Source organism: Otolemur garnettii, unplaced genomic scaffold, assembly GCF_000181295.1.
Source record: "Otolemur garnettii isolate 467f Iridium unplaced genomic scaffold, OtoGar3 scaffold00067, whole genome shotgun sequence".
Lineage (NCBI taxonomy): Eukaryota > Metazoa > Chordata > Mammalia > Primates > Galagidae > Otolemur > Otolemur garnettii.
In genome coordinates, this window is record NW_003852462.1 from 5,583,459 (window position 1) to 5,608,646 (window position 25,188).

General features: G+C 41.6%; 1 protein-coding gene across 4 annotated transcripts in view; it reads right to left on the minus strand.

Moving 5' to 3' along the window:
• RERE (arginine-glutamic acid dipeptide repeats) overlaps positions 1-25,188 on the minus strand; it is a 433,205-nt gene that overhangs the window by 40,872 nt on the left and 367,145 nt on the right. For 3 of the 4 annotated variants that reach the window (XM_023515253.1, XM_012807340.2, XM_003793246.2), the window contains one exon: positions 24,231-24,311. In XM_023515253.1, the coding sequence (XP_023371021.1) occupies positions 24,231-24,311 (81 nt within the window). Of the gene's footprint in view, positions 1-24,230; positions 24,312-25,051; positions 25,183-25,188 lie in introns of those variants that run through there. The other variant, XM_012807342.2, reaches the window with a different exon arrangement.

The following is a 25,188-nucleotide window of genomic DNA, read 5'->3' on the forward strand; positions in this document are numbered from 1 at the left end:
GAGGCTCTTCTGATTCTTTCCTTCCCCATCCCTGGGGCCGCAATTTAAACTAACTTCCTTGAAGTTAGATCTCACTGTTACAACTTCTCATGAAACCTAATATGCTCTTCCTTTACAGCCAGGATTTATGATTATATACCAAATTATTCACTTAATTTGTCTTCTCTGTATATTTAGAATTCTACGAACCAGGGAACATTATCTTTTGTTTACTGTTACATTATCTAACACAATGTTGAGCATTCTACAGATCTGCAATAAATATCTGCAAAATAAATGAGTACAAGGGAATCTAACACAAATTTGATTTGTCTTTTAAAGAAATAATCTAAAAGTTCATTTATATGCTCAAGAGGTCACAAGTTTAGCATAATGACTCACTCTTTTGAGATCAAAAACCTCACCGAGAGCAGTATAATAAACAAAATGTACAACTGAAAAATCAAAAAGCCAAATCTAACCAAATCGTTTTATCTTTTCAGGCTCACAGTTTGACCTAAGGTGGAAACTAAATACATGTTACAAGTTTAGGAAAACTTCTTCTACTCCCCTTGGTCTCATTCTTCATTTCCAGCTTTCTAAAAATTCAAAGACAAAACATTTGCTCTTCCCTGCTGTTGGACACCTGCTTTGAACACAGTTGACATCATCTCTGCCCTTCCATTTAGTAGCTTTAATTATGGCCCCAAAGTATTCATAACTCACACCAGCAGCGGAGTCCACCTATAAGGATGTGAAGCCCTGAAGAGTTATGGCCGGCATCTGTCACACCAGCACACCACAGCAGACATCTGCTGCAAGGTTGTGGTGAAAACACTTCAATCCTGTCTGGAAAATTACAAGCCCTGGAGGGCTGTTTGCAATGAAGTTTCAGCCATTCGTGAAGCAGCTGCACCCTGATGGACGCAGGCGACACCACAGAGTGCCATGGCTGCTGGGAATGTGACATGCCACTGGAGGGGTTATTTCCAAGGGTTTCTAGTTCATAGGAAATGACAGAAGAATTCTAAACTATGTACAGCAAGGTCAAAAATACAGTTTGATACTACCCAATGGAGATGACAAAGTAAGAATGTCCATCAGGGAAGTCTCAGAAGGGCATGTCGTGAACTTACTCGTGAGAATAAACAGGAAGACACTCAGACAGGAATTCTGTTGGAATTAGCTCCTACGTTCCCATTCAATCTGCCAAGAAGGAGAACGCCTTGCCAGATACTGTCCTACACTTTGAATTACTTTATTTTACCTTTGCAGATATCTTTGAGAAGTCTTTAGTCTTAAGACCCTTAAGTTTACCAATTGCTCTGGGAGGATCTAAATGTAACAGTTCTTATCTCCATCTTGATGAAGGGTAATAAATGCCAAGGAAGATGCAGTGTCCTACCTGGTGTGGCTTGTGTGACAAGGAACCACAGCATGACAGTGAGCAGTGGCCAGGGGACTTCCTTTCTCTTGCTGCCTCAGTCTGAACTGCTCTCCTTGTCTCACTTCATTCTACTCATGAAATGGGGTTGGTTTCCGACAGGTCAAGGTGCATTAAGAGCAACACGTCATTGCTTATAAAGCCTATTAGGTGCTCCCAAGCACCAGCAAGGCATTTCTGCTACCGAACTAGCACAGGTAAGACAGAGCCATGAACTTCAACTCTAATGTGTCCAGAACCGGGCAATACATAAACCAGAGACAATTTAAATGTAAGCATAATAGGATCAAATCAAGTATGGATTACTAGTATCCTGGTAAAAGTAAAAACTATATAAACTAGAATAAATTATAAAACCATATGACTATTCTAGAATAAACTATACAAAAATATCTTTAAGAAAGACATCAAAAGGTAAAAATAATCTTTTAAAACTTCCTTTATTTTCTGTTGATAATTTGGAGGCCAATCACAATCTTCAGGAGCTAAAGCCAACAGTGCACCACAAAGACTGCCCCGCCATCTGTATCTGTGACTTACACTGAAGAACCCGGCTGGAGACAGCCCAACAAAAACCCTCGAGTTCCTTGCTGCAGGCACCCGAGAGCTTCAAGTCAACAAGACGGGAGGATGGTGCCTAACACTTCAGGAAGCCAAATTAGCCACATTTCTTGACCTTCTATAATCCCAACTTTTCGATTTCCAATTCAAGCGCTCTAACTACACAGGACAGAGCTAAAATCCCATGCAAACTGACACAATTCATCTTGCACAGAACACTACGCCAAGAGTTTTACCTATCATCATTTGAGAAGTCTAACAGAAATTTTGATTAAAAGTGAGGCAAATATACTGCACACAATTCCAAATCATACTATTTTGAGAAATATTTTTTGTTTTTCAGATGCTCAAAATCGATGAGATCTGACAACTACATATAGGTAAGATCACTTTGACCAACAACTACTCAATCTTCACTACTGTCCTGCAAAGTAGGAAATATATCTCTACTATATAAGATGGGAAAACTAAAACACAGAGAAATCAAGTAACTTGTCCAAGGGCCGAGGGAGTGGAGAAGAATTCACACACACTTCTATTTTCCCGCAACTTAATATAGGAAGGAAGAAGTTACTGCAGAAATGACAAACTCATCAGTCACAGAATCTCTTATCACTCAGGTCTGAGATGAGTCCCAAATCTCAGCCACAGTTACCTAATTGCTTCAGGAGATAGTTATTCAGATGAAATAAGATAAAATATACAGACTTGCTCTGTAAACCACTGAACTCATTACCAGTGTCCTTCCAGTTACCACACATTACACTTGCTTTTTGTTTGCATTTCTCAGCAGAGGATGAATACTTTCAAGGGTACAGAAAGGATCTTGTTTTTTGTATTCTCAGCATCTATCTAGAAAGTCTTCAGCTTGGTGCCTGTGGGTCAAGTGGCTAAGGCGCTAGCCACATACACCTAAGGTGGTGGGTTAGAATCCAGCCAGCCTGGGCCCGCCAAACAACGACAGCTGCAACCAAAAAAAAAAAAAAATACCCAGGCACTGTGGTGGGCGCCTGTGGTCCCAGCTACTTGGGAGGCTGAGGCAGGAGACTCGCTTGAGCCCAGGAGGGAGGTTGCTGTGAGCTGTGATGCCCCAGCACTCTACCCAGGGGGACAGCTTGAAGTTCTGTCTCAAAAAAAAAAAAAAGTCTTCAATATAGAAACTCAAATGTCTGCTGAGTAACTGGCTGAGTGAATAAATAAATGTAAATAAAAGAAAAAAGAAAATCTGTTTTAAGGGCTGAATAGTCTCAAAGCATTCGATGTGGAAAGTTTCTTACTAAAATCTAACCTTTAGATAAAAAGTCTAATGTTTGTTAATATATTACCACCCTCTCCTCCCCCAAATAAATCAAGCACTAGGAAACTAAAAATAAACTTAATACTACTAAAGAATGAGCAATTTCCTCTTTGGCCTTATTTGCATTACTGGTTTAGGAGAAACTAGCTATGCAGGCATCTGAGGATATTCCAGGCTTGAGGAAGAACAAAGTGGAGAGGAACTTCACCTAGAAGAAGGGCATATTTGCTAACAATTGTGAACAAGGTACTTTGAGGAAACAGTGTCAAACCTTTCTTAAACTTTTTTTGTAAGGATGTAAGACATCTGTGTTTCTAAACAAAAAGAGGAAAAAATCCCCACCCTCCAACAAGGTCTGCATGCAGCACAGCTGGAGGTCCGGGGGCTCCCAGGACCGGGCAGGGATGTTTGGAGAGAACGGCTATCGCTTAGGATCTTTTCCGCAGAGATGATGTTTCCAAATGACACAAACTCAAACTTCAGCTTCTACAGCTGAATTCAGTGTGATGTTTGACCATGCCAAAATTTAAAAGCTAATAAAGTTGAGGTTGGGTGCGGTGGGTCAGGCCTATAATCCCAGCACTCTGGGAGGCTGAGGTGGGTCGACTGTCTGAGCTCACAGTTTCCAGACCAGCTTGAGCAATAGCGAGACCCAGTCTCTTAAAAATAGCTGGGTATGTGGCGGGTGCCTGTAGTCTCAGCTACTTGGGAGGCTGAGGCAAGACAATCGCTTAAGCACAAGAGTTTGAGGTTGCTGTGAGCTGTGATGCCAGATCACTCTACCGAGGGCGGCAAAGTGAGATTCTGTCTCAAAAACGAAAAAAAGAAAAAAGAAAAAAAGAAAAGCTGATAAAGTTGAAGACTGTGATAGGAACACGGCTTGAGGTATACGAAAACTCACATTAAAAGTGTATCTATTCTTGGATACAGCAGGGGAAACCAGTCCCCTATTACCAAATCTTACTCCTGACTACAGAGATGGGATTCAGGAGGCAAACAACTGAATTCTGAAGACTGCTCAGCTACAAGCAGGATTTTCATCTCCTTTACAGCTGGGGACAAGTAAGGGAATCAGCAGCCCAGTAAATCTAGCTTAGTTTTAATGCTATGAAGTACTGCCCATAGCTCCTTGGTAATTCTCCTTCCAATGAGGAAAACCAAACTCAAATTAACTTTAAAAAGTACTGGGGTGAAATTCACATAACATAAAGTCAACCATTTGAACGAATAAAATGCTGAGGTACTTAACACAGTCACAATCTGTACATCCATCTAACTCCAAAACCCTCCCATCATTCCCAAAGAGACCCCTTCTCTCCATTAAGCAGTCCAAAGTACATTTTTTAAAAAATGACATTCTTTGTAATATATCATGGTGTCCGTTTATTCACTTTAAAGGTTAGAGAAAATCCAAAGGGTTGTGGGGAAGAGTCCTCACAAATGCTGTTTTCTAATCTGTCATCTGATGGTTTACCTGGTAAGACAGCTAAAACTGTGTGTTTTCCCTGCACTAACATGCACTAACTCAAACCGAATGTTTGCTATGTGGCAAGCACGGTGTCAGAAAAAGCAAAATACAGTGGCCAAGACTGGGTACTCTGTAGCCAACTCTGCCCGAGCTGGAGCCCTGATCCAGTGAGAACTATGTATCCTTCTATCTAACAAGGTCAACACAAGCCTCTCTGCTGAAGTTCCCTGCACGTGGAATACAAGGACACCACAGTGCCTGCTTTACAGTGGTACTATAGGGGCATCATCACAGCTCACAGCAACCTCCAACTCCTAGGCTTACAGGATCCTCCTGCCTCCTCAGCCTCCCGAGCAGCTGGGACTACAGGTGCGTGCCACCAGGCCTGGCTAGTTTTTCTGTTTTTTCTTTTTTTAAGAGATAGGGCCTTGCTCTTGCTCAGGGTGGTCCTGGACTCCTGGCCCCAGCCATTTTCCTGCTTTGGCTTCCCTAAGTGCTAGGACTACAATGGCCTATCATGCCTGGCCATGGAATCTCTACTCTTGAATCAGTATTGATCATTCTTTTTGTTACTTCTCTTTTGAAATATCCTATTATAAAACTTTTCACAGTAGTTCTTTTGTATCACACATGTGTTATGTGTTTGAAATTCTCTCTGGCTACCTATACTGGCTCCTTTATTTGTTTCTAATATTTTTTACTTGGCCTTCTCTTTTATTTCCCACAAGCAGTCATGCTTTTGTCTATTATATTGCCATTTTCAAAGAATTAGCTTTTGATTTAATGCGGATCATTTCATTTCCCCCCTCCTATTTCCTGAAATCTGCTATCTTCATTATTTTCTTTTTTAAACATTGCTTTTTTTGTGTGATTTTTTTCTACTACCCTTAGTAAATGAAATCTTAGTTTTTAAAATTTCAAATGTCCTGGAAATTAAATTTTAGCCAGTGTCCTGGGAATTCTGATACTATTAGTATTTAGCTTCCTCTCACCACAGTTAATTGCGGACTAGACTACTTTTACTCACCATGAAAATAAGCAGGAGTGAGATGGGAAGAAGTGTCTGTGGATACCCCCAAATCACAGATGAAACAAACCAGGGTTGGCAATATAGCAACACACTCAGCTACTCCCACAGCTGGCCAGCCAGCAGCCGCTGGTGCTGAGGGAGGGCTGCTCTGGCTGAGCGACACCGTACGTCCGGAGTGCTTTCCCTAAGCTTGGCTCCTGACCTCACCACCTTCCTCAAGGATAGGAGTCAGCTCTAGTTAGTCCCCAAAATACTTATTGCTAGGGCTGGCTAGATAAGAACCCTGGTCCCTACACCATTCATCTGCCTCTAGATAAAATAACCATATATAACTGTATGTCAGGGTTTTTGTGTTTTTTGTTTGTTTTTGTCTTGGGGAAGGGGGCAGTGGGGGGTTGTATAAAGTATCATAAGGTTTTTCAAGAAAAGACAGACTGCAGCTGAGCTTAAAACACTGAAAAGGAGGGAGGAGGGGTCGATGGGTGGAGGGAGGGAGATTGGTGGGGTCACCTCTATGGTGTATCTTATAAGGGTACAACTGAATCTTTCTAAAAGCAGAGTATGAATGTCTTAACTCAATAACTAAGAAAATGACATGAAGGCTACGTTAACCAGTTTGATGAGAGTATTTCAAATTGTATATGAAAACACCACACTGTACCCTATGATTGCAATGTACACAGCTATGATTTAATTAAAAAAAACAACACTGAAAAGAACGATGATCAGTGGGGGGGTGCAGCAGTGCTCACAAAGCTTCCTCCCATCCCTCAGGACACTCTGGCACTGTGTATTCAAAGACTTGAAAACTGCACATATTTTTGAAATATATACTTCTAAAAATAGATCTTAAGAAAATAAATAAATGCCCCCAAATAAGAGAAAGCTACTCATTAAGATTTATTTTTAACAACAGTGAAAAACACTCAAACACAAAAATCTCAGAAGCTAGAAATATTTAAACATTTAAAAATGGAAGTTGGTTATTAACATTATGATATCTTTTTAAAATGCAACTATCAGAAAAGACTATATGTGTTTTATGTAAAAGATCATAGCAAGTTTAAAAAGTTAGGTTATAGAACAGAATGAGGCCATTTCTGTTTAAAGTATTTACTAATATATGCCTAGAAACAGTCTGAAGAATATGCTAACTGGTGGTCATCTCTTAGTGAAGGAATTACTGGTGATTTTAATTTTTCTACTGTGTATTTTTCTGTGTTCTCAAAGGGTGAAAAATGACTAAAAACACACTTCATCACTTTCCCTATGAACACCTATAAAAGCTAAATTTTAGCATACTGGGATTTTTTTTTGAGACAAAGCCTCACTTTGTAGCCCTCAGTCGAATGCCACGGCATCACAGCTCACAGTAACCTCCAACTCTTGGGCTCCACTGATTATCCTACCTCCGCCTCCCAAGTAGCTGGGACTACAGGTGCCCGCCATAACGCCTGGCTATATTTTTGGTTGCAGCCGTGATTGTTGTTTGGCAGGCCCGGGCTGGATTTGAACCTGCCAGCTCAGCTGTATGTGGCTGGCACCGAGCCTATACTGGGATTTTTTAACTACAGTGGTAGGGTGCTCAGTCAGTCAGTTAACCAGATCAATATCTTGAAGAGAAAGAGGCAGTAATACAATTTTCATTTTAAGAAAGAATGTGCATTTTGGAGAATAAAGAATCAACAGGTCTTCAATTTATCCTTAAATGATCCAAGCAGAAACTCACCTACACACACAAGAAAAAAAACGGACATTAAAGCAATGTGATAAGGTCTGAATATTTGGGGAATCTAGGTAAATAATATGGAAATTCTTCACACTATTCTTGCAAATTTTCTATAGGTTTCGAGTTATTTTAAAGTAAATGGTTTCTAAAAAAAATGTATCTATAAAATAACTCAAACTTTCTGAAATTACAGTAGTACATATACTAATAAATCTGTGTGTTTCTGTGCATGTGTGAAAGAGAGAACAATTGGGAATAGTTTGAGATTTCTGTTTCATTTAGTCCAAACAAATTCTTTAAAATTTGTTTCAGGAAGTACAGCTTAAATATAAAATTTTAGACCAAATTTTGAGCTCTACCAAGAGTTTTTTACCACCACTTTGTGGGATAAGAGGTAAAAAGAACCATGCCACAAATGTTCTGCAGAGCCCTACATTACTTCTACAAGGAATTAAGACAAAACTAAAACTAGGCCTCAAAAAGTACTTTATCAAAAAGGGCACGAATTACTCGGTCAGAATTGTTAAATTGGTGGAAAGTTGATGAACACTGAGGGTAAAGTCTAGAAAGTGCTGTCTGCAGAGTTTCTGGATGTTGGTACTACCAGGAGGAGAACCACAGGCAGAGGCTCTTTTAGTTGCCAATTTCTGTTTGGTAATTTGTACATTTTTTAGCACAGGACTTAGAAATGATGAGTCTGTGCTGGTCATAAAGTGTTCTTTTTGTGTGACAGAATTTTTTTTTTTTTGAGATGGAGCCTCAAGCTGTCCCCCTGGGTAGAGTGCCATGGCATCACGCTCACAGCAACCTCCAACTCCTGGGCTCAAGCGAGTCTCCTGCCTCAGCCTCCCAAGTAGCTGGGACCACAGGTGCCCGCCACAACGCCTGGCCATTTTTTGGTTGCAGCCATGATTGTTGTTTGGTGGGCCCGGGCTGGGGATTCGAACCCGCCACCTTAGGTGTATGTGGCTGGCGCCTTAGCCGCTTGAGCCACAGGCGCCGAGCCTGTGTGACAGAATTTTGACAGGCTCCTGGGACCTAACCCAGAAGGAACCAGGACCTCATTTTCCCCAAGAGAAGGAGACGGAGTAGATTCCGGGACAGCAACCAAGCCTAAGTTTCAATCACAGTGCCCTCTGCTAGCTTGCAAGAGGCTGTGTCTCAGGGTACAAAGGCTTGCATGTATTTATACTTCATCACTGTAAGCTGGCCAAGGAATCCTACTGTGAATAAAGAATCTGCGTGATAATAAAATCTCACTTTTCTTCTATAAAAAGCAAATCTAACCCCAAATGCAAGCACTCCGCACAGATATTCTGTGGGGGCAGCGTACCTCTCAAGGCCCTGGTTCTGGGCTTATTCCCTGCCAAGGTCTGTGAGGGCCCCATGTTAGTGTCACTGTACTCAGTTTCTTCACCTGTGCACATGTAGGACCAGCAGCACCCCTCACAGGCATATGGGAAGGCCAATGAAACGATGGCTATAAAGTATTCTCAGTTGCAAGAATGAGAGGAGTTATGAATACAATGTCAAAGCAGTATTTTAAAACACTTTTTAATACCGCAATCACTTCTTTTGAAAGGGAGACCTACAAGGAGAATCAAAAGCACTGCTGTCTGCTGCTCTGAAGGCCTCCTTCCTCTACCTGGCAGAAACCTCGAGAGAGAGGTCCACCATGATGTTTCCACTAATGAAATCTCCAGACAAGTCACCCAATGGCTTCCTGGAAAGCCCAGAGTGGAAGAAATGGGAAACCAACACAGCTTACATCGCAGGCACCTTCTCCATTAATGGGAAGAGACAGCCTTAGGAAGAAGAGATGCAGATGTAGGGAAAATGTTACTTCCTCGTCCCTCCCTGCCACAACAGCCTACTAGACGCTTCCATAATAAAATGCTTAACCTTGGTTAAGGTAACCTCCTTAGCCACATGAAAGGGGATGGGGGCACAAAATTAAGCTTACGGGAAATAAACCTCATCAAAGCCCAGCAGCAACGAATGGCAGCAGAAACATTCTACTGTATCACATCCCACACTCTGGAGAAGAGCCTAGAATTTTCATTACAACTTTTCAAAGAGAGGGAAAGGAGGAAAAAAAGATTTAACAAAAGCATTATCAAGGCCCCAACCCAGATGCCCTGCTGTACAACCAAAATTTGTGAGAGGTCAGCCTTTCATGGAGTCAAAAACACAGCATGTAGAAACTGGCAGCCCTTTTATATAGTGGGAGGGGTTTTTAAAACGACTACTGCTTTGCACTGAAGTCTCTGAGCTTCACAGATCATTAAAGGTTTTTGAACCACAGAGAAAGGAGGGCAGAGTTAAGGAAATAAATCAAAAAGTTCCTCTGGGATGCACAAATGCCTACTTGGAATAGGCTTTCAGCATGAATATCCCCCACATTAAACAACAGGGAGGACTCTTCAAAATAAAAGCAGAAAAGAGATTCATTTTGTTATAAGCAACGCACTTTCCTTTTGGTTTAAGGTTATGTGTGCTATAAAAAATGACTCCTGCTGTGAGTGTTAGGGGAGGCGGCAGCTGGGCTGGGGCGAGGAGTAGTGGTATGAGAAAACAAGTACAAGTGAACAAAATGCCAGGGAAATGCTGTTTGGGGTTCCCCAAACAAGTTCTATGATCTAGTAATGATTAGGGTAAGGATGTGAGGTAGGAGAATGGTATTTCTATTATGTTCATTCCTAGCCAACCTTGCCTAAAAATTAAAATCCTTTCCCTATAGCCAGGAAGAGTTATCACGTTTTTCCTGTAAGACCTGGGGAAACAGAACATGCCATCTTACAGGTAAAGCCTCTTCTTTTTCTTTTTCTTTTTTTTTAAGAGACAGAGTCTTACTTTGTTGCCCTTAGTAGAGTGCTATGGCGTCACAGCTCACAACACCTGGCTATTTTTTTGTTGCTGTTGTCACTGTTGTTTAGCAGGCCCAGCCTGGGCTCGAATCCACTAGCCTCAGTCTATGTGGCCGGTGCCCTACTCACTGACCTACATGCACTGAGCCAGCCTCTTATTTCTTAAGGAGGCATCAGCTGTTTCAAAACTAGCAGAGGAAGTATAGCATTTGAGAAAAGGGAATGGCCAAGAGACACCTAAGGATTTTTGTTAGACTGGACAGCGGTTGTGAAACTGAGATACACACACACGTAGAATATGAGTGTGTGCGTATGTGTGTGTACTTCCTGACTTTCCTGTTATCCAGCATAGTAAACAGGATAAAATGCTAGACAAGCCACTCAGATCGAATGAACTCATTATAAAAACCAAGTGAGGCAGCAGATAGAAAAGTGGAATGAGGACATTTCTTTCCGATGCAGTTACTGTGAACAGCGTTGTCTGGGGCAGAGGAAAGGCTCAGAGAAGGGCAAAAGATCCAATTTGGAAAACTGACAGTGAGCACCCAACCAATGATTTTACCTTAAAATCCAGGACTCCTCGGTTAGTCCATGACTAGCGCATTCCCTTGGGTTTGGTTTATGAGGGGAAGAAAGGAGAACTGTCATCCAAGCTTTGCTTTCAACAGTTGATTTGAAACAAGAGCAGCAAACAAACGAAGAGATATGTCCACTATCTGGCTACTATCTTTACCTGAACATACAGGAATAAGTTGAAGAATAAATCGGTACCAAGATTAGCAACATGGGCATGGTTCGGGAGCGGGGTGGGGTCATGATTAAAGCTAATAGTCTCTCCCAGGAGGAAAGAGCCTGCTAGTTCATGCATGATTGTGTTGGGTTTTGACTCTGGAAATCTTTGCTCAGATCCACTCTAAGAGTCAAAATGGGATTAATGGTCAGTCTGAGTCTCCATTACTGTATCAGGTAACACTGTACATTGACACTTTCTCACTGTGGGGACTGAGAACTGGGTTAAAATGGCAAACTCAAGATGTGCTCAGCTCAACAGAACAAAGCCTACATGTGGCCTCCAGTACTCTACGGAACACATGCTGGTGCCCAGTGGGCACTGAGGGCCAGGCAAGGGTCAGGACCCTCCCTGGCTGCTCTACACTGCTGGGTCTGCCATCTCTGCCACTCTCTCCTTTTCATGGTGATCAAGTTTTACAGAGGTCCCAGGAAGATCACCTAGAATTAAGTGATGCAGGATGCAGAGGCATGTTGGACAACCTGGAGTCAGGAGCCTGGGCGGGGGGGTATGCCAACTAGCCTACACTTTAAAGGGACGGGCGTGGCAATAACTCTCTCTGTCCCCAAGCAACACCACCAGGACAATGTACAGAAGGTGAAGAGGTAAAAAGACAACATTCTGAACAACAGAATTGTCCAAACCCACCCTGGCTGCATGTCAAGGTTGCACGTCCGCAGGGCTCAGAAGCAGCGGGGCAGCGCCTTTGTAGGAGGACTCAGGCAGTGGACAATGCCCCGACAGACAGAATAGAGACCTCAAGGACTTTCTCTGGCTAGGCATTTCAAATAAGGCTTAACATTTAAGGCTCAGCGCCTGTGGCTCATGCGGCTAGGACGTCAGCCACATACACCTGAGCTGGCACATTCAAATCCAGCCTGGGCCCGCCAAAACAACGACAGCAACCAAAAAATAGCCGGGTGTTGTGGTGGGCGCCTGTAGTCCCAGCTACTTGGGAGGCGGAGGCAGGAGAATCCCTTGAGCCCAGTAGTTGAAGGTTGCTGCGAGCTGTGATGCCACAGCACTCTACTGAGAGCAATAAAGTGAGACTCTGTGTTTAAAAAAAAAAAAAAATTTCATCCTGGCGGCTCCCATAGCTCAGTAGGTAGGGTGCCAGCCATACACACAGAGGCTGGTAGGTTTGAGTCTGGCCTGGGCCTGTTAAACAATGACAATTGTAACCAAAAAATAGCTGGGTGTTGTGGTGGGCACCTGTTGTCCCAGCTACTTGGGAGGCTGAGGCAAGAGAATCACTTAAACCCAAGAGTTTGAGGTTGCTGTGAGCTGTGACACCACTGGCACTCTACTGAGGGTGACATAGTGAGACTGTGTCTTGGGAAAAATAAAAATAAAAAAAACAAATAAATAAAACATTTAGCCTTTAAAAAGCTCCATGACCACTAATGCCTGTGCTACACAGTTCAGTGCCTGGTTTCACTCCTATGCTGTGGCCAAAAGGACAGTCAGATCCTCTGGGCCCTCTGCCTTCTCTTTATGCTCAGTAAGCTCTATAAATCCTCCATGAGTCACTGGTACCAGGAATACATTATAAATGTTTTCATTCACACTATCCAGTTAACATCTTAAATTACTGATTTCTAGAAAAAATTTACAATAAATATTATATTATCATGTTATAAGGCAGTTGACATTTGGGAAAACAGTAATCATTGGAAGAGAGTACTGTACAAAAGAAAACAGTACACTTCAGTTGGAGCCCAAACAAGTGGGGTTTGTCAACCTGCACTGACTGCACAGAGACACATGACATTCGTCCATGCATCACTCTGCCTCCTGTCTGGTGGACAGAATACCATCAGAGGCACATGGGCTTTTCTTTTGAGTTATCTAAGGTCAAAATAAATAATGCTTCATGGTTTTTGGTTTTGGGAGTTTTTGTTTGAAGAGACAAAGTTGGCTCGGTGCCAGCCACATACACCTAATGTGGCAGGTTTGAATCCAGCCCGGGCCTGCCAAAACAACAATGACGGCTGCAACCAAAAAAATAGCCGGGCGTTGTGGCCGGCGCTTGTGGTCCCAGCTACTTGAGAGGCTGAGACAGGAGACTGTCTTGAGCCCAGGAGTTGGAGGTTGCTGTGGGCTGTGATGCCCTAGCACTCTACCCAGGGGGACAGCTTGAGGCTCTGTCTCAAAAAAAAAAAAAGAGAGAGAGAGAGAGAGACAAGGTCTCACCATGTTGCCTAAGTTGGTTTCAAATTCCTGGGGCTCAAGCCACCCTCCCTCCTCAGCCCCCAGAGTGGCTGGACTACAGTGAGCGCCACTACACCCAGCTAGGGCTTCAAGTTTTGATAAGCAGGTTCAAGTCCACAGGACAAAGCAAATGCTGATATTCAGCCCCACAGCAGCAGCTGAGTGCAGCTTTCTAGCCATCCTCACTACCTGAGAGAAACCATCTTGGACCTTTGTATACAGAAGAGGAAAACAAATGGCCAGCTGAGTCCTGTCTAAATTTTTGGTCTACAAAATTGAGAGATAATATTTGATGTTTTAAGCCAGTACAACACATTAAAAATTTTAGGTTTTTAGAAATTTGTTCAAAAGTTTTGGTGGGTTTTCAACATTACATTATTCAAAACATTTAGAGTTGAGTTTGCACCCTGCTTACCAGCTCTACACTTTGCTTGGTGAAACCAGTCATAAGTATAGATTCACTGGGCCTATTTCTTTTAGAATTTAATTATTCTCCCTATTGTTCCACAAATTCCAAATTATCTCTTCAAAACTAAAACACCTCCCTTGACAAGTTAAGGCCACAAACCTCTGTCCTGATTCAATGCACCTCTTTTAGCACACTTCCAAAACAGAGCATTTGTGGGAAGGAGAAGCGGGTTCTGATCTTAGAAGGTGTGTGCCTAAGTCAGTCATCACCAACTCCCAAAGGGTCTGGACAGATGCTGCTCCAGCCCTTCAAAACAACCAAACACATGGAACTTACTATTTCTTGCCAAAAAAAAAAAAAAGAAGAAGAAGAAGAAGAAAGAAAAAGAAACCAAAACCCAAAACAAAGAAATAAATAAAACCCAACTCTGGCACCTAGGAGCACAAAGGCAGGCAGCTAAAAATATAACCCAAGCATCACTGAAGAAAGTCTGTATCTTACTGTTGTTCAGAGCACACTCACTGGTGTTGCACTCGCACAGCAAAGATGCAGGATAAAAATTCTAGACAGTTTTCAAGATAATAAAATGGCATGTGATGGTGACTCACTAACAGACTAAAAGAAAAAAAAATCCATAAACAGTCACAGGAAGCTTGCAAAGCTGCTGAGCTCTGGCAACGCTGAACCTCCTGCACCTCCCTTGGCTCTCGCCTCCGGCACACACATACGTACGTGTGTACACGGGCACATGCACACTCTTTAGTGGCTGTCTTGAAGCCAAGCAGCAATTGGCTAATGGCTTACTTTACTGCTTAAGACAATATTTTATTCTTGACTAGCTCAATAAACCTGCTGAGAAAAATAAACAGTTTTCTCAAACTTATAAATAATCTAGAAAATAGAACCATTGTGCAAATAGTAGAGCTGATTTACTGCCCATAAATAGACCAGGAAGGGCCAGCATGACACAGAACCTCAAGTCCTAGTTTCACTATCTTGAGACACTAAAGTGGACTCTCTGTTTATTACACAAAGTCTAAGGCCTAGGATATCCCAATTTTAACTGGATTTATTTATTTACTTAATGTTTTTTGAGACACAGTCTCACTTTTGTTGCCCTCAGTAGAGTGCCATGGTGTCCTTGCTCACAGTAACCTCAGACTCTTGAGTTCAAGTGATCCTCTTGCCTCAGCCTCCCAAGTAGCTGGGACTATAGGCACCCACCACAGTGTCTGGCTAGTTTTAGAGACGGGGTCTCATTCTTGCTCAGGCTGTTCTCTAACTCCTAAACTCATGCAGTCCACCAGCCTTAGCCTCCCAGAGTGCTAGGATTACAGGTGTGAGCCGCTGAGCCTGGCATTTTAACTGGTTTTAACAAAAGCATCAAAGCAGAATCACACAAACCAACACTAAGAGTAAAAGAAAACGTTTCTTTCAAAACATTGAGGAGTTTTTATCTTTTAGGACCAGTAACTCTACATTTATAGTCACAACATATTTCTAACCCATTATTCACAAACGTGTGAATACACACCTACTTCAGTTAACAAATATTAAGTAAGAGTCCTTTATAGGGCACTAGAGACATAAAGAGGTATTAAGATGAGGTCCCAGAATGCCTGATGTTCTATATAAATACATACATGCATACATACGTACAGAATAGAGAAATGCATGGAAGAGAAAAGAGGAGGCAGAATCAAAAGTCCAAGACGAAAATTAAGTATCGTTTTTTAAAGAAGAGAACAAAACACAATTCTGCTGAGAGAGATGAGCTGGGCTCTTGGGGAACAGCACCCACCTTGCAGAGGAGGGTGCATGCGGCTCTCACAGCCAGGCACCTTCCAGAGAAACCAAGCCCAACTGCCTCCCCGCTCCCCCAGACTGGGTGATCCATGAGAGTAAGTACCTTCTTATTCACCTCAGACAGCACGGGACTTGGGTTCCCAAACTTTCCCAAAGATAGCTCCCCGAACTCCCAACTTTGCCAACTGTGATGGTTTAGACATCTCAATGGCCAAATCCTAGGAATTATGATGCCATAACTGAAAGAATTCAGAAGAAGAATTTAAGATAAAGAATCATATTTCCAAGGGAGGGGGAAAGATAATGAGGCCCTCTCATACTGAAACTTCATCAAAAAATTAAATATCACACACACACACAAATAATTGTTAGGTTGATGGAATTCTGGTGTCCCAAGAAGGGTTTCTCCTGCTCGCTTTTCTTATTTATGTAACATAACTAACAGCTTTCCAATTACCCATAACAGAAAACAAAATTTATCAGAGTTGGGGGAGGGATGGCTTTCCCATGGAGAACAATTACAATTATCAACAAGACTGCAGTTAGGCCGGATGTGGTGGCTTGGTCCTAGCACTCTAGGAGTCTGAGGTGTGACGATCACTTGAGGTCAGGATTTCGAGACCAGTCTAAGCAAAACCAAGACCCTCCCTTTACAAAAAAATAGAAAAATTACCCAGGCATAGTAGCTGGAGCCCATAGTCCTAGCTACTCAGAAGGCTGAGGCAGGAAAAATCACCTGAGCTCAGGAGTTTGAAGATGTAGTGAGCTATGCTAACAATACTGTACTCTAGCTGGGGTGACAGAGAGACTTCATCCCCCCCCCCAAAAAAAATTGTTTGCTTTACTTTTCAAAATGACACTATTAATTTTTACTTGATTTTTCTATTACTTAAGCACATAACTTCAAGTAAGATTAATGTGAACCAAGTATTGAAGGATTATAATTTCAGATACAGTCTTAAACTTATTGTTAATGTTAGTTTTCTAATAGACCAGATATATTTTCAAAACATCAGAAAATCAGGTTTTCAAAGTCAGGATGGGTTCACAGATCTTATAAGGCTAAAAAAAAAAAATCTATAATATAAAATCCAAGTACCAAGTGCATAAACTCATTGAACATAACCACAGTAATTATAACTTACAAGCTTTTCTGGAGACCAATTCAAACCTTCCATTTGTTTTACCAGCTAATAAAATGGTCGAATCTATTTAGGCTTAAAAGTCATAAATTTCTTCATCTAAAAAAGTCATCCAGGTAACCAAGATGCATCCAAATCATTAAAAAAAAAAAAAAAGGGTTAGCAAATACCAACAGCAAATAACTAACTAGTCCCTGCAGGCAGCATTTTGTTCAACAGCACTTTTAAAAAATTTGAATGTAGTTTCTTTAAGTAACACATTTCATATAATTAAAGTACTCGCATGCCATTCCTGCTAGTTTTCTTGGGTGTAGAGTAAGGCCAAGGACAGGCCTAAGATGTTTAGACTAAGAAAAGCAACTATGCAAGGCCATTGGTTTAAAAAGTCACCTAATTTTAAAATTTCTTTTCTTTCCAACATTAGAGCAAAAAGTTTCTTACATGTAAATTACTTAACTGCTACACTCACACAAGGGAATCAGCCCATCTCTCTTAGATTACCCTAGTTAAAACTGGACTGCTGCCCAGTCAAACAGCCATATAGTTCAGACTATCAGAATTAATAGATTCAAGCCTCTTCTCCATTTTAATGGGAACAAAACCCTCAGCACAGGAATAGCTATAGAATCACAGTACTTGCTGCCAAAATGCAGTGCCTGTTTCGACTGGCAATCACTTTTGCCTCAAATGGAAAATTCCAACTGTTTGTACCTATGCAAGAGCAAGTTATTAAGAAAAACAAATCTCTCCTTTTATCTATCTTGCCAGTCCCTCAAAGTACTTACAATTCTTTTTCATATTTCAAGGATGCCAGTAAAAGAAAGCAGTATCTAAAAACACTGTGGTATTAATGAATATGTAAACTTCATATTGATGAGAGACTATCCAAACCTATGAAAAGGTTTTTAAAAATGAAATAAAAGTCAAGTACAGCCTCACTCACATGCTAGGACTACATGCCACGAGGTAAAGACAAGGAGGGGGTGGGTGGGGGTGAGCAAATGACCATAAAAGAAGCTACATTAAGAAACTTTATTACTGACAATGAAAAGAAGCCCAGATACTTATCTATATGTTTGAAATACAGTAATCTGTAATAATTTGAAAAATAAAATCAAGCCCTAATAGCGAAACAATTTATAAGTTTAACAGAATAAAGGTACCATTATTTTAAGAATGAATGCATCTTATAGATTTAGGATTCTGCAAGTCTGCATTTCTGTGAATAGCAGAGCTTCCTAAACTTCACTGTGCATTCAAATCACCCAGAGCTTGTTAAAATGCAGATTCTGGCTCAAGAGACAGGGACAGGGGCCTCAGAGTCTGCAATTTTAACAAGCTCCCAGGTACTGGTGTTAATGCTGGCCTGAGGCACATAATGCTGGACATGAGGAGATACACACATACAGTATTTGTAGCAAAAGGCCAGGTTTAAAACCTAGAAGTACTGGTGTGTGGCTGTGACACATTCGTATCTCCTCAGTAGTACTGACCTATTCAGTAAGTCCATACTTTATACTTTATTATCTGATATTATGAAACTAGGAAAATTCTTTAAAGTTATGATGTGAAATTAAATAAAACTTCATTTTGGAAGCTCATATTGAATGCTAGAGTCATTTTAACCTCTAAATATGAACAGAATCTTGACTCTTAGTGTTAAAGCCCCTTCTCAATAGTATTCATTCTTTGCTGGGAAAATATACTGTATGTAAATGATACTTTGCCTGAAGAAAAGAACAGTTAATTATCCAGCAGTTATGTACATATTTAATAGAATTCATTGTCAGAAATGTGGCTGAAAAAGGTAGTTAATTTTCATGTTATTTCTCAAATTAAAAATTTAAATCTCCAATACTTTTCATCCCATCCCTCAAAGTTTAAAAAAAACAAACCATCAAAACTGGCTGCCCATTCATTGGGCTCTTGGACCCATTCTAATAAGCAATGACGCATTTTAACAGAGAAAAACCAAGATAAAAGGCAGCTTCCAATCCTGTAAATTAACTTTCAACTCCCCATCTTCTTTCTTCCTACAAGACTGGCTGGTTACAAGAGCTTTCTCTCCGTCCCATCTTGTACCTGTAGCTCAGATGCTCTCATTTCTCTTCTTAAAAAGCCTTCAGTAGATCCTATTGCCCCACTCATCTGAACAGACATTTCTGGAAGGAGTTTAAGGTCCCCCAAAGCCTACATCCAAGCTATAATTTGGGCCTAAATCTTACCGCATCACCTTACCTTCAGCTTATATAGCCTCCTCTCGACCATGCTCCCATACTTGCTGGATATGTTTTACAATTTCCTGTCTCTGTGCCTATAGCTGGAAAGTCACTTTTCCTCCACTCTCCCAATCATGGCCAGTCAAAAATGAATCCTTCCTCCAAAGCCTAGTTCTAACACCAGCCCCTTCAGTTAGCATCCCTGGAGACACCGGCCCTTGTGCTCACTCTGTGGGGCCTGAACTTCTACCCAGCAGAGCCCTCAGCACACACTATCAGGCCTGGCAGGCATGCAAATGTAACAGCCAAGCAGTGCAGGCTTTATAGTCACCTCACCTATTACAACACTCAGTAGGTGCCCAAGACTTTAAAAAAATTGAACTATATGGAATACTTAGTTCTGAAAATGGGAAGTAAGTGAAAATTAGTTTCCAGTATAGTAAGTATTAATGTACCACCAACTGGGCTTGCAAATAACATGGGGTTAATCTCTACTGGGCTAAGTACTCAAATCTATCTCTTATCTAAAGAGATAAGAAACACAGCCAAAGCATGTGCCTTTTCACCTTCCATTTCCCTCCAGAGTCTAACCCTCTGGGAGCACGTCTTCTCTCTACCAAGCTGGGGCAGATCAAACCATCTTCTTGCTAACCTAAGTTACAAAAACAGCAACACCAGGTCACTGAGGAAGTGCTCCCCACCTACAACCCAACACTAGCCAAACTTGTCCGAGTAATAGGAGCCAGGACTATTACATAAACAAAGGCAAGGATTCAAGGGACAGTCATCCAGGTGCCAGACAAGAAAAGTCTTTGGTTTAAATTTCATAGATATGTTCTCATTGGGGTGAAGACACATGTCAGTGTTGCCTGAATAATGATCTTTATGATTTTAATGAGCACTGCAATGTACATTTTAAAAAAAAAAAAAAGAGAAGCTACTTTTGGACTATCCATGATTCTGTATTATTCATAGCAGGGGCTCCCTCTCCATGTAATTAAGATTCCCTATTAGGCTGCCTAATTTTTCAGGCATTACCTTAATATTAAAGGTTATACAATATATCTACCCATGATAAGTGGCAGTACTCAAAACCAAATCAAAAGGCCTGGCTCCTTACTGTCCTCCCAGCAGCTCAGCAACTGGACACTGTCTGTGATTTATACAAATGTCCTAACACCTAAGACTCTGATGCAGTTTATGACACATAGTGGCTTGAGAGAGAGGAGGTACACAGCCAAGGAAAATCTGAGATGCTCTGCCAAGATTCCTTACTATATTTTACATACCAATTATATACTTCATAACATATTGAAGGAAGGTGAATGGTTACAGAGAAGAAGAATGGGGAGAAGGATAATAAACTAGAGAATATTTGCACAACCCTGATATTAAAAGATGTGACCTGCAGTTTTTCTCTTGGGTCCCATGAAGTTGACACGTAATACCCATTCAACTAAACCTCTATAAATAGTTGGTTTTCCGCAGTAACAGCCACTATGCTCACTTCAGTGGGCAGCAGGGTTCAGAGAAAAGCCGGATTTAGCTCCTGTGTAATGAACAGCAGAAACCAAAGGGGCTAGGAAAACTGTTTGTGTCTGTGTCCACCAGGAACCCTTCTCTGACATAAATGTGCCAGATGACTGGTAAGAAGAGAAGAACCGCTGGCCACCATTACTCAGTTAGCACGCTGTCACCCCCTCTCCACCCACACACACACTAGGGGCGGTGAGTCCAAGCCTCACCTGGGCATGATAAACCAAAAAATAAAATAAATAAAATAAGAACAGAAGGAGCCTCAATAAAGCTTCGAGAGTGCGTTCTTTAAACTAGGCACTACCCACCACCCCTTCAATTAATAGTTTTTGGCAAGACTAATAAAAAACAGCTAACTTCTTTTTAAATAGCTCAATAAATTACCAAAGGCAAAGTAATTCTGTACTTCTCATTGCACTTCGCTACTTTACATAGTATTTGGAGTAGATAAGAACAATATTTTCAGGCGTTTTCATGTAATTTCTATAGATATCTCACTTCAACTGTTGAAACACTTCTAAGGGGTCAGAGCTATCACCTCATTTTATTGTAGTAAACAAATATTAAAGGACAGAGGGGCGAATAATTGAAGGCCCAGTAGCAAGCAAGTGGCAGAGGGGCAAGAACCATCGCTATAAACTTCTCATGCAAAGAAACACCATTTCAGAGAAAATAATGCCTAGTCCTTGACAGGATTTGACCCAAACTTCCCAATGAACAGCTCAAAGCAGACAGCGCAGTTAAAAGAGATCACCAAGTGCTACAGTTACTGTGGCAAGGCCAAGAATAGAACACAGGTCTGCTGACCCTCATTCCTATGCCCAATCAGGACTGTTCTTTTGGATGCCAACACTCTTCTGATGTTTCAAGTCACTTGAGAATGGCAAAAAAAAAAAAAAATTAATAATTCTGGTAGGTAGAAAGGAATATGAAAAGTATCCAGATTAGGGGAATGTGCTATAAAAAGTGGCATGACCATAGAACTCTACCCACAAAGTTTTGAACCAGGAACATTGGTACCTGCAAATTTCCTCATCTTCTGCACCAAAAAGTGAAAAATAACCTTTGTTCTCCCCTCCCTGTGGGTTATAAATGATTAGCTTGGCTATGTTGATAACTAAAGAAAATATCAGAAATGCCCCTCCCAGAATCATTCCAATACTTAAGACATTTACCCTCTACCCAACTCCTCTAGCACAAAGCAAGAAGACGGCAGGATACCTCGAGTGTTTCGCTAGTGTCAGATACAATAAACCCTCCACTGCTGCAAATGACTAGCCCATTAGCCCAATGATGGTCCCCTGATGAAAAGCCTGGAAGTAGGAAGACCGGAAGACTGCTGGTGCCAGAGGAGAAAGGAGAAGAGGAGCCACAAAGCTAGGAAATAGCTACTGCAGAAAAAACCAGAGAATGGTCTCAGGAAAAAAGAGACGCCTGGGAAAGACAACCAGAGAACTAGCTCTTAGGTGTACTAAGAACATCTCATGTAGAGAAAAGGCGATTCAATGAGTCAGCATCATCTCTAAGAAGGGACAATCAAAAGCAAGAGGAAAAACAGTTAAGAGCCTTCCCCAGGTTAATTGTTACTCATACCTATTTCCACTATGGAGTTAAAACACCAGATAAAATTACCTGGATTTCCAAATGGTAGGCAGTAGACTTTATATTTAATGCTTAATTTTGCTATTATAAATTTGTTTTTTAAAACAAAGATAATTGTCCCCGTAGTCCTAGCTACTAAGGAGGTTGAGACAAGAGAACTGCTTAAGCCCAAGAGTATTAAGGTTGCTGTGAGCTGTGACACCACAGCACTCTACAAAGTGCAACAAAGACTCTGTCTCCAAAAAATAACAACAATGACAAAAAAAAATTGCCAAGAGATTACTTGTATCGAAATTGTAAAGGTTTGCATGAATATGTACACCTCTCCATTTACTGATGTAGTCTATGATGTCTCCTAAATATGTTATAGTCTTTCTGCTGTTACAAGTTTTTTTACTTCTTTTGTCAAATTTCCCTGTAGTTTTATATGTTATTATAAATAATATTTATTGCCCCTTTTTGAAGATTTCAAACTCTGTCAGTTGCTGTTTATATAAATAAAATAAAATTGTTTTGGGCAAAAAAAAAAAGAGAAACAAACCTTAAAAGGTTTGCAACTTTTAGCAAGGGGCAGAGGAAGATGCAGAGGAAGATGAAACTCGAGAGGTTACAATCTGGTCAACTGCATTCTCAGGACAAATCTGCTCATTTGTGTCTCTCTTACTCATTCAGCCCAACCAAAATTCCTACCTTAGGGTAAAGGTATTTTAATCTTTAAAATTATGTATCAAACTTCAAATAACCAAAATCCTCAGAAAACTTAAAGCACTTATGTGACTGTTTCACATTAAATATCTCTTTCCAACCTGTTCTGGAAAAAGCAAGAAATAAACTGATTATACAGATTGGCTCCATAACACATTTTAGTTTAATATTTATAAAGTTTTCTCTCTTTTAACACTCTCAATATGATCCATCTCATCATAGTAGATGCATTAGTATTAAAAGGTTAATCTATTTATTGTTGATTGGTACAAATTACTGATTTATACAAGACTACGCTTGAAATCAAAGAACCCATCTTTCCCATTACAAGTTATCATTGTTCTTAAGGTACTGTAAAGTAGAAGTGTCCAGAAAAAGTTCATTTTTAAAAAGACAGAAGTAGGTAGAAATCAGTAAACACCACCCAGCCAGAAACCAAAACCAAAACCCCCCAAATTTCCCACCAACTTTTATAATGGATCCTCTCCATCCAGCCCCCCACCTCCATTCAAGGCAGCTTAATGTCTAGGCAGATCAAACATAGATAGCTCCCCCCAGAGTCCTGCAGAGCCCTTCTGGCCACTGGGCCCTGCTTCTGCCTTAGACACTGTGAAGTGGTTGGTCCTCCTCCATCTCCTCCCCTAGTCCTGGCCTGGCCAGGAGACTCTCTCCCCCATCCTCCTCAATACCACTTGTATGTCCATCACAAGGGTAGACAACTATATGCAACTGAGAATGAATCCCTTCCCAGTATTCTCTTCATTTAATCTCACCCCCAAATTTCCTCAGCAAACCTTCTCATCCTAAGTTTATTAAGAGTATTTGTCAGATCTGACCCCAAGGTTTGTGAAATATCACAGCAAGTTTGAAAAAGCTTCTTTTAAGCAATTTATAAAGGCCTTTGCATATCTGTCCAGCAAAAAGTGCAAACTTTTAGGGCTGGACTATTAAAGAGTTAAAACTACTCTTCCAAACACGGCAACATTAAATAAAGAAAAATCCCCAACTGAATCCAAACTATAGTAAGCCACAAACCTTATAATTCCACTGCCTGGTTTGGTTGATGACTTTTGCCAATTACGAAATCCAAAGTAGTGATAAATGATATTTCCTACCTCAGCCACTACATTTAAAATTAGACGTTAACTCTGCAACAACTGTCCTCCCGCCTGCCTGTTCCCACGGACCTTCGTGTTCTTGCGATTACAACAGAAGTCCATGTTCTTCATGAGGAGAAGCATAATCTGTCACTTTACCGTCTAAAACCATGAGCTAACATGACACATCTAGGAAGTAAAATGAAGAGAATTCCGGAGGCCAGCCTGAGTCTGAGCACAGCACAGGGTTAAAGGAAACCATTTCATAAGATCAAATGTGGAGAAGTAGCAGGAGCAAAGAGGAAAAATCAAGTTACATAAAGTCCAATTGTACTCACTGTTTCCTTATTGGGAAGCAGCTCCTTTCTAATTCTGAAGAAGTTCTTGCCGTACTGCCTGAGCCCCTTAACGAAGCGTTTCTGTGATAAAAAGAAACAACAAATGGGATGTAAAAACCAAAAACAAAACAGGATGTCAGCAAAGCAAAGATATCTACGATCAGCAGAATAACAACCACAAAAAGTCTCAGCTAGGGAATACGACGACGACGCTGCTACCGCAGAACAGCAAGACTCACTGGCCAGGGCAGGGCCCGGGCGCCTCCATCACAACCCCAACCCCACATACCAGACAGGGCAGTGCGTTTAAGAAAAGGCAATCCTGTGTCTGAAGCTAAGATGCAATCTGTCCCCTCTGCCACCAGACACAGCCTGGTGCACGAAGGTATCAAGAAATACGCTCCATGTTTTAGTAAAAAAGCAGAACTGCTTTCCCACCTGAGAACCAGGCTTCCCAGAAGTGTCGGACAGAGACCAAACCTAATGACTCTTCTCCCGAGAGCACCCTAGAAGGTTAAAAGGCCCCTTTCCTTAATCCAAGGAATTCACCAGGATAGCACTAATATCGCCAAAGCCCACTAGGAGCCGAGTTCCAGCCGGTCTGCCCTGCTATCTCCGTCATTAAAAGCCACTCTCAAAGCCACCAAATAAAGAATCAGCACCCCTTCCTTCCTCCCAATGCCCCTTACCGCCCCCCTCCATTTTTGGAGCAGCCTCAGACTCGTCCCCAGGCCCAGCCCGGAGACTTTCACTTTGTCCCATTCCTCCCGAGCAGCCCCTCCCTGCCCGGAAGGGGCAGCTCCCGACTCCCCGATCCCCACCTCGGGGCTCCAAGCGCAGTCCGTGTGGCCGACCCCGGCAGCCACAGGTAAGCGCACGGGTCGAGGTGGCGAGAGGCCGCCGCCTGTCACTCGGCTCCGGCTCCACAAAGCGCAGGGCGGAGGCAGCCGCGGGCGGC